At 43.5% G+C, this 14,103-nt stretch overlaps 1 protein-coding gene across 1 annotated transcript in view; it reads left to right on the top strand.

The window, feature by feature from the left end:
- Window positions 1-14,103, top strand: part of ZBTB49 (zinc finger and BTB domain containing 49) — a 767,990-nt gene that overhangs the window by 652,879 nt on the left and 101,008 nt on the right. Inside the window, exon 7 of the mRNA XM_044062602.1 lies at window positions 7,662-7,823. Coding sequence (XP_043918537.1) covers window positions 7,662-7,823 — 162 coding nt within the window. The remainder of the gene's footprint in view (window positions 1-7,661; window positions 7,824-14,103) is intronic.

Here is a 14,103-nt window from a genome sequence, read left to right on the forward strand (position 1 = left end):
TCTCTATTAGGAGGATGGACAATGGAACTTTGTTCCATAAGTTCCTTCTTCGTGGCCATCGGCACTACCATGGCATCCAGTGGTATTCCCTTGTTCCAGTATTCCCTTCCTGACAGAGGTACCAGAATTTGATTTGATCACTTGGGGATAAGTTTAACCATATCTGGTTCCTTCCATGCCCACTGAGTAATAAAGTCAGTGAACCCATCAGCAGGCGGAGTTACCCAGGAGGTAGATGGGCCAGATCCAAATGCCTCCAGAAACACTTGATTCCTCTGGAGAAAGATTTTGGTAGGAACAACCACCCCATTCTTGCAAACACTACATTCCACATTAAGATGTCCTGGACCTAAACAATAGATGGAGAGAACATGAATATCAGAACAACGTAGCTTATGACCACATTTCCTGCACTTTTTAAATCCTTTTTCAGACATGATAGAAGCAGCAAAGATAGCAAGAAAAAAGTAAGTTTTTTGAAAAGCATAAGGAGGAATGAAAAAGGGAAAAAAGGGATAGCAACGATGGTATGAAGGAATACACCAATGGTATTAAGAGGAAGGAATAAAAAGGGAGAAAAAAATATTGCAATAGCATTTCTCTCTAAATTCACTCAAGAACCAAGTTGACCACATCTATACGCAAAAAAGTGGCAAACAAGATCTGAGGTATGTTAGGGGCTGATGCATTATGGGTAGGGAGGAGCTCGAGAGTTTAATTTAGCCATGAGCTATAGTAATGGCCGAGTGTGATCCAAGGTTCAGATATGAACCCAGTGGTTGAGGAATGAATGAAAATTGATAACATCAGATATGCTTTTCCCATAGACAGTTTTGGAAGAATCTAAGAGTAGTAGGTAAACTTGAGGCATTTCTACACTCCTTCTCAATGCCTAGTGTCAAATGACTGGTCAGGTGAGAGCTAGGGTCATCTAGCAATTCCATTGTTATAGGTGCTGGTAGATTTTGTTAAATCAGGTCTTGCTAAGTGCAGGGACTGGTACAAGTACAGTTAACTTTATACTGCTACCAAACGGTGTTGCAGGAGGTGCGGAAATTGTTATAGGTAGGGATTAACCAGGAAGAAATATGGTAATTGAAGATAAGAGCCTAAAATGGTAGTGTTAAAACTGGGTAAGAATTAAGACTATTGTTAATGGAAGGGGCTAAGTTGGACATTAATGCCGCTGATGAGTTTTTTTTGTTTTGTTTTCTAAGATAGGCTAGCAAAAATATGTGATAGAGTAAGGTAATGACTAGATACGGATGACAAAGTAGTTTTGGCTAAATGTGAGCAGCTTAGCAAAAGTGATACTATGTATAACAGCACCAGTTTGCAGTTAGAAAATTTAACACAAAAGTATTGTTTCAGAGCCAAAATGACTTTGATAGCAAGGAATGTACAAGAGCAAAAATGGTGTAGTAATAAATGATGTCCTTCTATTCAGTGTTGCAGTATTCTTTACACATGGGTTGTATTCTGCTCATTGACCTGACGTCCGGCCTGTATGCAAAAGCTTATAGCCACTGCCAGTATATGGGATATCGCACGTAGGTACTGACAACATCAGCCATAAAAAGAACTTCTGCACGTACCATCCTCAGAACTTTTCCGACTGCATTCAGAAAGGTTGACTCTTCTGTACGGTCTGCAGTTGGATTTTGTTTGTTTCGCTTACAGCTTCAGTTAAGGATTTATTTCATTGCTTCTGCCATTTGCTGTTTTTCTTGTCATCCAGGAAGGGCAAGTGTAGGTGTGGAAGGCAGATTCTACATAAAGATAGTCACAAGCTTTGTCAGTTTTGTTTGGGGCCTAGTCACGATCACCATTCCTGTTCTATTTGCCAGGCGTTTGTGCCTAAGACCTTGCATAGCTGTCTTTCATCCTTAAATCTTTACTTTGAGAATCAAAGGCTCAAATGTCTCGCTAAGGACATGACGGAGGGTTCGGGGAGTCCTTCAGCTGAGCCAAGTTTTGAAGAGGAAGTTGAGTAAGTTAAGGCCTGAATCCTCTTCGGCTGTGCCTGCCTCCTCCGAAGATCCCCTTGAGGTTGGTGAAGACCCAGTAGTACATTTGCAGGTCAGATCCACATCTTTGACGGGTAGCTCTGAGGAAGCCATCAAGGTTGTGGATCCTTGCATGTCCAAAGCTATGCAGCTGTCCAGTTCGGGTGACTTGGGGGAACCACAGCTTGTTATAATGGAGGACTCTGGTGACCACTTTTGCCCCTCCTTCTAGGGATCAACAGGATGTTAGGCCTATGTCCGGGCACACTCCTCTAGTGACGAAGCATGTTAAAAAGAAACAAAAAAGAAACACCCGAACATCTCCTCTACCCCTCAGTCGGACTGGGATGGATTTTTGCAGGGTATTATTAAGGCATTATTAAGGTCTTGATGGCGTTCAGGCCTTCATCTTCTTCATCTTCCCTCCCTATTCCTACTTTTAATTCTTCTGCAGTACTGGCTTCTGGGTCTCAGGGTTTTTCCTCTGTGCAGGCTTCGGTGTCTCAGGTCATTGAATCTGACTCTGAAGATTCCTGTTCTGGTGACGACTCCCTGGCATATTCCATCCAGATTCCTTCTCCTCTGGAATATGCTTCTCCGGAGGAGTAGTCTAATGGGAAGATTCCCCTATAGAAGAGCTTTCTTTCGGGGAAACTGTTAATAAGATGAGGGAATTTTTTTCAATGAGATTTCCCCCCAGATCTCTGAAGAACACAAACATTACTGTGATCAACTTCAAATGGAAGTCTCTGCACTGTCTGCAGTTCCGACAGTTCTTTCTGCTTTCCTGGCTGCCTTTGCATCATCTTCTAAAACCCCTGACTCCTAAGCCCCCTGCCCCCACAGACCTGAGAGATTTTATAAGGTCCCTAATGACTATAAGTTTCTTTATTCCTCAGCTGACCCAGCTGTGGTCTCCATTGTCTCTGACAAATCCTCTCACTTGTCTCTTCTGTTAAGCTGCTTCCCTCTGATAAGGAAAGCAAGATATTGGAAAGGCTGGGTAAGAAGGTATATACCTCATCCACCTTAGCTATTAGAGCCATTAATTACCAGGCACACATGTCCAGGTACTCTCTGGCTTTGCTTTCTCAGGCATCACATGCTTTGTCCCAATTACCTGAGTCAGCGGCTAAATTTCAGGTTCTCTCTGTTTTGTCTACATCTTCTCAGGTAGCTAGACATTCAATTAGGTGCAGCTATGATGCAGTGGAGGCATCCTCTAGGGATGTGGCTTCTGCATCTGTTCTTGGAAGGCATTCGTGGTTGAGGCTTCAGTCATTACCTGATGCTGCCCTTTTTGGTTCAGCTGCTGCAGAACTTTATAAATCTCTGCAGGAAAAAGTAAAAGAACTCCAAGACTTAAAACACTTGCTTGTTTCACCAGTCCCAAAATTCCATAGGGATTTTCCTGCTCAGACTTACTTTGTCAGAAGACCTGCTCATTCCTCCTCTACTGGTTCTTCTGTACCTGTGTCTAAGAAATCTTCCATGAGACCTCCTCAGTCAAAATGTGTTGCTCCTGCTCCTCCTTCTCAACAGCCTTTTCTGGCCAGACCCAGCTCTCTGTGACAACCAAGCCCTTCTTCCAAGTCATACACCTCTATCTCTTCACCTTTCTTGCTCCCTTTCAGCCTGGATAGCGATCATTCATGACTCCTGGGTTCTTTCTGTCATCTTACTTTATGACTTGGAAGACTCATCCACCCTTCCAGAGGATACCTCAACTCCCTTCCTGGCAGCTTCATCTGTTCTGTGAATTTCTAGCTCAACTCTTTGACCAAGGCAGTATTCAGACTGTTCCTCCAGAAAGGAAAGGGGTTTTACTCCAGTTTGTTTCTTGTCCCAAGAAAGGAGGTCCTTGGAGGCCTATCCTAGATCTTTCCCACTTAAGCACCTTCCTGAAAGTGCCTTCTTTTCGGATGCTGTCTCTGCAAACTCTCTTTCCCCTGGTTCCTCCTCACTCCTACTTGGCCTCTCTGGATCTCAAGGATGCTTACTTGCATATCTCAATTCACCCTCAGTTCAGGAAATTCTTACTTTTCTCGGTGAGTTCTTTGCACGTTCAGTTGTCTGCCTTGCCTTTTGGCCTTTCCACTGCTCTAAGGGTGTTCACAAAGTGCCTGGCTCCAGCCATTGCCTTCCTAAGGGTCCAAGGGATTCAGATTTACCCCTATTTAGACAACCTTCTCTTTCTAGCCAGCAGTTCGGATCAATTAAAACTAAACCTCGGACAAGCCGTCCCTTTTCTTCAGAGCCTAGGGTTTACAATAAATTAAAAAAAAATCAGTCTTACCCTACTCAGAACCTCATTTTCTTAGGGTGCAGGTTCAGAACAGATTTGATGATAGTTTACCTCCCTAAAGACAAGGTTTTCTATCTTACAGGCTACATGGAAGCCCTTTTGCCTCCTGCTTCCATCTCAGCCAGGGAATTTGTGAGACTGCTTGGATTCATGGCTTCCACGATTCCCATGTTGCCTTTTGCAAAGCTACACATAAGGTTTTGGTGGTTTCTGAAGACAACTTGGTCTCAGCATGCTCATCCTTTGGATGTCTTGGTTCCTCTTCTCCCTTGCCTGAAAACAGAACTCCTTTGGTGGATCCAGCAGTTCTCTCTGAATCCAGGCCTCCTCCTTCTCAGCAGCTCTTTAAAGATGCCTCGGACTTAGACTGGGGAGTAACCTTTGCTTCCAGGAAGGTTCAGGGTCTTTGGTCCCCCTCTCAACAGAGGGAGCACATCAACAACCAGGAGATGAGGGCTCTGCTTCTGGCCTTGCAAACTTTTCACCCTCCTTTCTTACCAGGACCTCTCAAGATTCTAACAGGCAACACCACTATCCTCTGGTACATAAACACGCAAGGGGGGACCAAATCTTACCTTCTTTGACAGCTAGCCCTCAAGGCATGGGAATTGGCTATCCAGTACAAGATAGCACTGCAATGCTGTGTACCTCCCCTCAGCTCAGAACTCAGTGGCATTCACATTAAGCAGACTCATGACATAATCCCATGAGTGGATGCTCCACAGGGATGCGTCTCTGGATCTAGTTCACCCATGGGGCACTCCAGATATGGACCTGTTTGCCTCCCTTGGGAACAGACAACTTCCTGTTTTTTGTACCAGGGTCCCTCACCCTCAGGCTTGGAAGGTGGACGCCTTCTCTTTCTCATGGAAGGGGGATGTTTATTTATGCATTCCCCCCTTCACCCTCATTCAAAAATATTGCTGAAAATTCAGCAGGACAATCCAAAAATCTTGCTGGTGACCCTCTTTTGGCCAAGACAGCACTGGTTCCCTCTTCTTCTGCAGTTAGCCAAGGGCTATCACCACAAGTTGCCTCACCAGTTGGACCTAATTACATGGGACAAGAGATCCTTGATCCATCCACATCTGTCAACTCTACAGCTGACCTTGTGGGTGATCTACTTCTGATCCTTTTTCTCACGTTTTCTCACAGGACGTGCTTAGGGTTTTGCAGGAGGCCAGGAAACCCAATACTTGGAAATTTTACATTTCCAAATGGAAGAGATTTTCTGTCTGGTGCCATAAAAGAAATCAAGACTTGCTTTCTGCAGACATTCCAGTAGTACTTTCTTACCTGTGTGAATTGCTTAACAGTGGCCTGTCTTATTCCTCAGTGAAAGTCCATTGCTCCACTCTGTCTTCTTGTTTGCCATTGACACCTCCATTAGCTTCCAGACTGGAAGTTAAACTTTTCCTTAAAGGCATCCTACATATGAAATCTCACAGGAAACCAGTGCCTCCTCCTTAGGATCTCAATTATGTCTTAGAGAACCTTACCCAGGCTCCCTTTGAGCCAACGGCTTCTGCTTGTCTAATGTTTTGCACTTGGAAAACAGTGTTTCTGGTAGCCTTGACTTCTACTAGAAGAGTCTTTGAGATTCAGGCGTTGATGGCTTCTCCCCCTTTCTTGGTTTTCCACAAGGATAGACTGTCTTTGAGAACAAATCCATCTTTCATGCCTAAAGTGGTGAATGAGTTCTCTCTTAATCAGTCCATTCAATTGGCCACCTTTTTTCCTTCACCATAATCCCCTGATGAAAAGATTTTACATTCCTTAGATGTGCATAGGCAACTCAGATTTTACCTGGACAAAACAAACTCTACTAGGAAGTCAGATCAACTCTGTGTCCTTTCATCCCAGGGCTTTGGGTTGACCTGTTTCCAAACAAACTATTTTTAATTGGATTTCTAAATGTATTGTGTTTTGCTATGATTTTCATAGGAAATCTCTCCCTTCTGTCAGGGCCCATTTCACCAGATTTTTTGCCTCGTCATGGGGCTTTCTTTAGAGGTGTAGATGCTCATTCCATTTTGGAAGCTGCTACTTGGTCAGCAATCCTGCATGGATTTGTAGAAAATGTTTCTTCGCTTTCTTCCTGAACTCCCTCCATCTCCCTTCAGAGCTTTTGCACTCTCCCATATGTAAAGAATACTATAACATTAAATGGAGGGACATAGGATAGTTGTATAAAATCTTACCATAACCATAGATGTTCTTCTCTTCTATGTTGCAGTATTCTGTCCTACCTGCCTTCCCCCCTACAACTTGTTTCTTCCTAGGACGACTCCTCTTTTGGCCTTAGGGTTCTTGTTTCTCATGGGGCTAACTTATTCTGAGAATGGTACGTGCGGCCGTCTCTTTTATGGCTGATGTTGTCAGTACCTACATGCGACATCCCACATACTGGCAGTGGCTATAAGCTTTTGTTTACAGGTCGGATGTCTGGTCGATGGGCGGAATACAACCCATATGTAAAGTATGCTACAACATAGAAGAGAAGGACATCTATGGCTATGGGAAGATTTTACACAACTATTTTTTCCTCAAGTCGCAAGTCCAGCTGGTATCCACATACACATTCTGTATATGTTTGAACTACAGAATAAGTGGGCATGTCAGGAATGTTAAAGTATCTCGGGGAAATCAACATATTACAAAGTAACATATTTTTTAAAACATATGTGATAACAAAAAGACATTTTATGACAGGAGGTGCATGGCTTATTACCATTTGAGGAAGTAGTTTTTATAATGTGAATGCTGAATGCATAGAATAGCCTTCTTGAGTAAATGGTGACATCGAAACTTGTGATGCATTTCAGGATTGCGTACATTAGAAGTAAAGCTACTCTTGTAAGTCATGTGGAAAAGTAAGCTGGTGATTAATTATAGTTGCCAAATAATGCATTAGGTTGAGAAATATAAAAGCTTTGCTGCCCTAACGTTTCTGCTATCAACCTATTTCTTTGAATAGCTTGTTTGTGCTGTGTAAATATAATTCTTCCCCACACATCCAAGAAAGGAAAGCAGTGTATGTACATTCATCCCCTCCCCTACCCACTACCCTTTGGACAACTTACCAGCAGATTTAGTCTATTCCATGGTCTCTGACATTGCAAGTAGACCCATAACTTGCACATAGTTAGAATGACTTTTGAAAATTTTCTCGCAGGTAATACTTTTTTCTTGCACCTCAATGTGTTGCATTCAGAAGTACTGTTAGCTTAAATGTCTTTTAAATTTTAACTTTAATTTACTTTACTCATTCTTGATTCACAATCCGTATAGTCCATTTTACACATTTTCTGGTGTCATGGTCATATAGTTCTTTGATGTTTTCTCTGCAGGATTTAGCAACTTCAGTAATCTAAAGGAACATAAAAAGACTCACACAACTGATCAAGTATATACTTGTGACGAATGTGGAAAATCTTTCAATATGCAGCGAAAGTTAGTGAAGCATCGAATCAGACACACTGGAGATCGACCATATAGCTGTTCAACATGTGGTAAGTATTTTAAGATTATTTTGTGTAGAGTGCATATAGAATTATTTTAACATTCCAAGAAACTCTGTGTGAGAGAGGTGATGCGAACGTAAGGAACCATAGAAATGAAAACTAGTTTAGTATGTGCTATTGGCACCTGCTGTTTTTGTGTACTGTACTGAGATACTGACAAGATAACAGTGAGTCCCAGTAACACTATTTGTGGAAAAATGCAGTAATAAAGGATTAAGTACAGGTCAAATCAGGTAGTAGTCCGCAGTTGTGCCACAACTGTGAATTAAATACAAGAGCTGTTGAGTAGCATAGCTTGAAGAAATGCTGTGGGGAATTTACCACATCATATTGTGTTCTTCTTATATCTTTCAGATGTCCTTCTATCCATCTGTTGCAGTATTCTTTACATGAGGGAGTACTCCGCTATAGGCGACCCAACATCAGCCAGTATACAAAAGCCTTTCACTACTGTAAAGTGCATGTTATGTCACACGTCGACTGCTGTTGTACTTTGTCCATAAAAGTGGCGTATGCACGCACTAACCTCAGAACTTCTGTGCAGCCAGTGCCAATGCTACCTTGAACGCTGGTCTGCTTGCCGAGCCATTATTTGTGTTCCACCAGTTTTCTCAGATAAATGCCCCACTGGGGAAATCTTGTTTCTTTTTCTAGTGTTTTGTGGTAGAGTTCATGTCATCCAAAAAAGGCAAATGCCAGTGTGGAAGTCAAATTCCACATAAAGGTAGCCATCTCCAGTGTTTGTTCTGCCTAGGGCCTACCCACGGCCACAAATCTTGTCCCATTTGTCAGGCCTTTGTGCCCAAGACTCTAAGGAATAGACTTCCTCCTTAGCCATTTACTTGGAAAATCTACACTTAAAGTTGCTAGCTAAAAGCTCAATGGAGGGATCCTCTGGGCTGGAGGCCGAGTCGTTTATAAAGCAGAAGGCCAAAAAGCTGAGGCCGGAATCTTCTCCTGTGTCTCTTACCATGGAAGTCTCTCCTGAGGAGGATGAGAGCCCAGAGATACGTACAGTTCCTGGTTCTGGTTCACAGGCTGAGCCCAATGTTAAAGCCGCTTTGGATCCGACCACAGGCACGTCCTCAGAGGCTGAGTAGGCATCCGTCTGGGATTTACAGGGCAACCTAGGCTCATGATCACCAAAGGCCATAAAGTGATACCTCAGATTCTTGTGTGGGAGTAAATTCACTCTGACATTATTGAATCTAGGCCTACATCCAAGCCTCTTACACTACATATGGCAGATCTGCATCAGAAGAAGAAGCAGAAGACTTAACACTTGTCCCCCCTAAAGAACCCCAAAGTGATTGGCTGCAATTCACTCAAGGCCTTTTTGAGGCCCTTAGGCCCCCTTCAGGTGTTTCAGTCCTTGCTCCCCCTACACTGCTTCCCCACATAAATGGGTTAGGGAAGAGGTTTCCTCAGAGGAAGAGGCATCCTCAGAAGATGAATCTCTGGGCTATTCCTCTCAGATCCTCTCCTTGTTAGATTACATCTCCCCAGAGGAGGACTCCAATGGGGCTGACTCACACATGGATGAACTCTCTTAAGGAGAGACTCTAGTAAAAATGAGGGATCATTTTAAATGGGATAGCCCTTGGGTATCTGAAGTGAAAAAGAGATGCTACAATCGTCTGCAGGTGGAATCCCCTAGTCCTTCAGCTATTTCTCCTTGTTTTCTACATTTCTAGATGCCTTTGCATCCATCTCCCAGACCCCAGATTCCCAGCCTCGTGCAATTAAGAAGCCTGACCAAATTTACATGATACCTGAGGACTGTAAGTTCCTATTCAGACTGTACTTCAGCAGATCCATTGGTTATTTCTGTGGCTTCAATCAAACCATCCAGCTTACTACCTTCGACCTCTCTCCTTCCAGGTTACTGCCTTCAACCTTGCTCCTTCACTGAGATAAGGACAGCAGGATCCTGGAAAGGCTGGGCAAGAAATTGTACAAGTCTACCACCTTGGCATTTAGGGCCATTAATTATCAAACTCGCATGATCAGATTTGTCCTAGAGCTTCTGTCTCAGCTATCTCAGGTAATTTCTGATTTGCCTGATTCAGAGAATAACATTTTCGCTATGTCCTTGCTTGGAGCCTCCTCTCAATTAGCCCGCCACTCCATCAAATGCAGTTATGATTCTGCATAGGCTTCTGCCAGGGCAGCTGCTTCTGGCTCTGTTTTAAGGAGAGTCTCTTGGATAAGCTCCAGCCATTACCAGAGGACATAAAATATAAACTTTTGGATGGACAACTCTGCATTGTTTGGTCCTGCAGCTGCTAATTATTTAAGTCCCTGCATGAAAAGGTTAAGGAATTGCAGGAACTAAAACATATTTTTGTTTCCCCAGTGCCTAAATTTCAACAAAATTATCCAGCAAAAGCTGCTTTTGTATGTACCCTTTCAGCAGCCCAGGACTTCACCTGCAACTCTGGGTCAAAATAGCCCTTTTCTGACAAACTAGGTTCCTTCTGACTGCCCAAACCACCTCACCCACATTCCTCTTTGCTAGTGCCTCTCTGTGTCTCTGCTAGTCTGGGAAAGCATAACTCTAGACACCTGGGTTCTCTGTCATTCAGAAATTATGCTTTCTGGTTTGGGACTCCCTGCCTTCCTTCAGAGGTATCCCCCAACCACCAAGAGAACAACTGGCTTCGTTTCCAGAGGTACTGCTAGACCTGCGGAGACAGGAAGAGGTTTCTACTCCGGAATGTACTTAGTCCCCAGAAAGGATGGTCCTTGGAGATCCATTCTGGACCTTTCTCACCGCAACACCTTCCTGAAGATTTTTTTTTTTTTTTATTTAACATTTGTTGACCGGGAAAGTCAGACCAAGTTCCACATATCCTGTTTTCAGTAGAGGCCCGGGGAGAAATGCACCAGAAGCATGTCTTTAGAAGATACCTACCTTCTGTATGTTAACTCTTCAGACTTTGTGTAGACCTCATTCTACTACAAGCAATTTTGACTTCCCTGGATATCAGAGATTTATACCTACACATTCCCATCCACCCCAATTGCAGAAAGTTTTTAAATTTTCTGTGGGTTCCTTACATCTTCAATTATCTGCCTTGCCCTTTGGACTGTCTACTGCACTAAGGGTATTTACAAAGTGTCTAGCTCCTGTGATTTCCTACTGCAGGCTTCAGGGCATCCACTTTTCCATTATCTGGATGATTCTCCTCTTTTCTAGAAACCTCCCAAAGATCTTGGATCAAAACTTTCACTTTGCCATTTCTCTTCCACTAAGTCTGGGATTCACCATAAACCACAAAAAATCCTTTCTCACCCTATTTCAGAATCACATCTTCCTGGGGTTCAGGATATAGACAGACGTCACCAGGGTCTCTCTTCCTCCACAGAAGACACAAGACCTCATCTCCCATTTCCAAAGCCACCTTTGCACCACATTTCAGCCAGAGAGTTCCTCAGGGCTTTGGGCTTCATGGCATCCATCATTCCAGTGTTACCTCTGGCCAAACTTCACATGAGAAAACTCCAGTGGTTCCTAAAGTCAGATTGGATGCAGCATTTGCATCTTCTGGGTTTTCCAGTTCCTCTCATCCCGTATCTAAAGAAGGAACTCCAGTGGTGGATCGAACAAGTGTCACTCAACCCAAGACTCCCTTTGCATCCTCTGCCACCAGTCCAAGAGCTGTTCACAGACACCTCAGATATGGGCTGGGGCGCAGCTTTTGGAAACTTGAAAGCACAAGTGGTGTGGTCCCCCTCTCAACAAAGGAAACACATCAGTGTAATGGAGGTGAGGATGCTGCTGCTAGGCATTCAGACCTTTCATCCTGTCTTCCTCCCAGGACCTTTAAAGCTGTTCACAGACAATATGACTGTCCTGTGGTATGTGAAAATGTGTGTGTGTGTGTGTGGGGGGGGGGGGGGTAAAGCCTACCTACTATGCAACCTGGCACTCCAGGCTTGGAAACTGGCAATCCAGTATGTGTACATTCCATCCAGCAAAAATTGTGTGGCAGACACCTTGAGCAGGTCCCTAACACAGTCCCATGAATGGATGCTTCAAAGGGATCTGTTTCTGGACTTTGCCCACCAGTGGGTTATACCTCAAGTAGATCTTTTTGCCTCCACCAAGAACAGACAACTTCCACAATTTTGTGCCAGAGTTCCACATCCTCTGGTTTGGAATGTGGGTGCCCTCTCATTCTCTTGGAAGGGGATGTTTCTGTATACACTCCCTCCCCTTCCACTCATTCTGGAAGTCCTGTTCAAAATTCAGCAAGACAACCTAAAAATCTTGCAGGCGACTCCCTTTTGACCAAGACAACATTGGTTCCCTCTTCTCCTGCAGTTAGCCAAGGGTAATCACAAGTTTTACCTCACAGGGTCAACCATCTCACACAAGACAAAGGAACTCTCATCAATCCCCACTTGTATACCCTTCAGTTGACTCTGTGGGTGATAGGGTTTTATTTATTTATTTATATTTGTTGACCGGGAGTGTCCGACTGTACGTAGGTCCATTTTCAGCGGAGGCCCGGGGAGAAAAGCTCCACAGTTAAAATAAACAGACAGTAGTTACATTGGATTACATAGCGATTAACAATTTACATAGCAATTACTTACAACATATTTACAGATGAAGAACATAGTACATCAGTAGACAACTAGAATCTTTATCTGTGAAGTACATAACAGACATTAACAAATGTTACAATAAGAAGTTCCTGCTGTATAATAAGTACTAGGGTTATGAGCATCTGAGCTTGCTATAATTAAGGTAGTTAGTGGAGTGGAAAGAAAGGTAGTGGTTGGATGGGGTGGGTGATATTAGAGCGGGAGTTGCAAGGGCATAGCCAGCATGTTTTTAGGTGCGCCTTTAGTAATGTTTTGAAGTGGGTGTGTGATGGTATGGAGGTAATTGTGGGTGGGAGGGAGTTCCATAATTTGGCTATGGTGCAAGAGAATAGTGCTTCACCAGCAGAGTTATTGGCTTTAGTGATCTGCGAGTGATTTTTGTTGCTGGATCTTAGTCGTCTGGTGGTGCGATAGGGTTGGAGTAGATTCTGGAGGGATGGGACATTTAGTGGATGGTTTACTAGTTTGTGGGCGAGTGAGAGTTGATACCATTGAAGGAGGTGAGGGAGTTCAAGCCAGCCCAGTTCAGCAAGTGAGAGACAGTGGTGACTACGGTAGGATGCCCCTGTAGGGAATTTGGCGATTTTGTTGTAGCAGGTCTCTAGCTTGTTTAGATCGCATTGCCTTAGGTTGGTATATATTGGAGAGGCATAAAGTAGGGTGGAGATAAGGTGGGAATTTGCTATTGAAATCTTTGCTTCTTTGGTGAGAAGTTGCTTATTTCTGTATAACGCTCCTAGTTTACTGTGGACTTTTTTTATGGTCATGGATATGTGAATGTCAAATTTTAGTTTGTCTATTTCCACTCCTAGTAATTTGGTGTGTTCAATTGCGTATGTAGTGGTATTGTCTTTTGCTGTGATGTTAAAGTGAGAGTTGTTTTGAGTATGTTTGGTGGGTTGGAAGATGAGTAGTTTAGTTTTGTTTGGGTTGAGTATTAATTGGGCATCGGATAACCAAGTTTCAACAGAGGAAAAGGCTTCCTGTGTGACTTTGTGCAGTTTGGGTAGGGACTGGGCTGAGCAGATGATGGTTGAGTCATCTGCGTATTGTATGAGTGTGCCATGTTTGGTGGCAGAGGCTAGGTTATTGGTGAAAACAGAGAAGAGTAGGGGTCCAAGGATGGATCCTTGGGGAACCCCTATGGAGACAGGTAGTTGGGGAGATATGTCATTCTGCCATACAACAGATTGTTGGCGGTCAGACAGGTAACTCTGAAACCAGTTGGTGACTGATTGTGAGAAGGATAGGTTATTGAGGACAGAGATAAGTTGTCTGTGTGGGACCATGTCAAATGCTTTAGATAGATCTAGGAAAGTAGCAGAGGAGAGATAGCCATTGTTTTTATGCTGAAGGATAGTGTTAGTAAAGGAGAGTAAGGCAGTGGTGGTGCTATGGTTTGGTCGGAAACCATGCTGAGTATTGGAAAGGAGGTTGTTAGTAAGGAGGTAGTCTGAGACCTGAGAGTGTATGCATCTCTCTAGTATTTTGGAGAGTGGAGAGAGACTAGCTATGGGGCAGTAATTGTTTAGTTCTGTGGAGGGTCTGCCTTTGTAGAGGTGAATTATATGTGATACTTTCCACAGTGTGGGAACGTAACTTTCTGACAGAGATCGGTTAATCAAGATAGATATTGGGCAGGACAGAGCATCAG

The sequence above is a fragment of the Protopterus annectens genome, chromosome 2.part1 (genome assembly GCF_019279795.1).
Source record: "Protopterus annectens isolate FY-2018-M chromosome 2.part1, PAN1.0, whole genome shotgun sequence".
Lineage (NCBI taxonomy): Eukaryota > Metazoa > Chordata > Ceratodontiformes > Protopteridae > Protopterus > Protopterus annectens.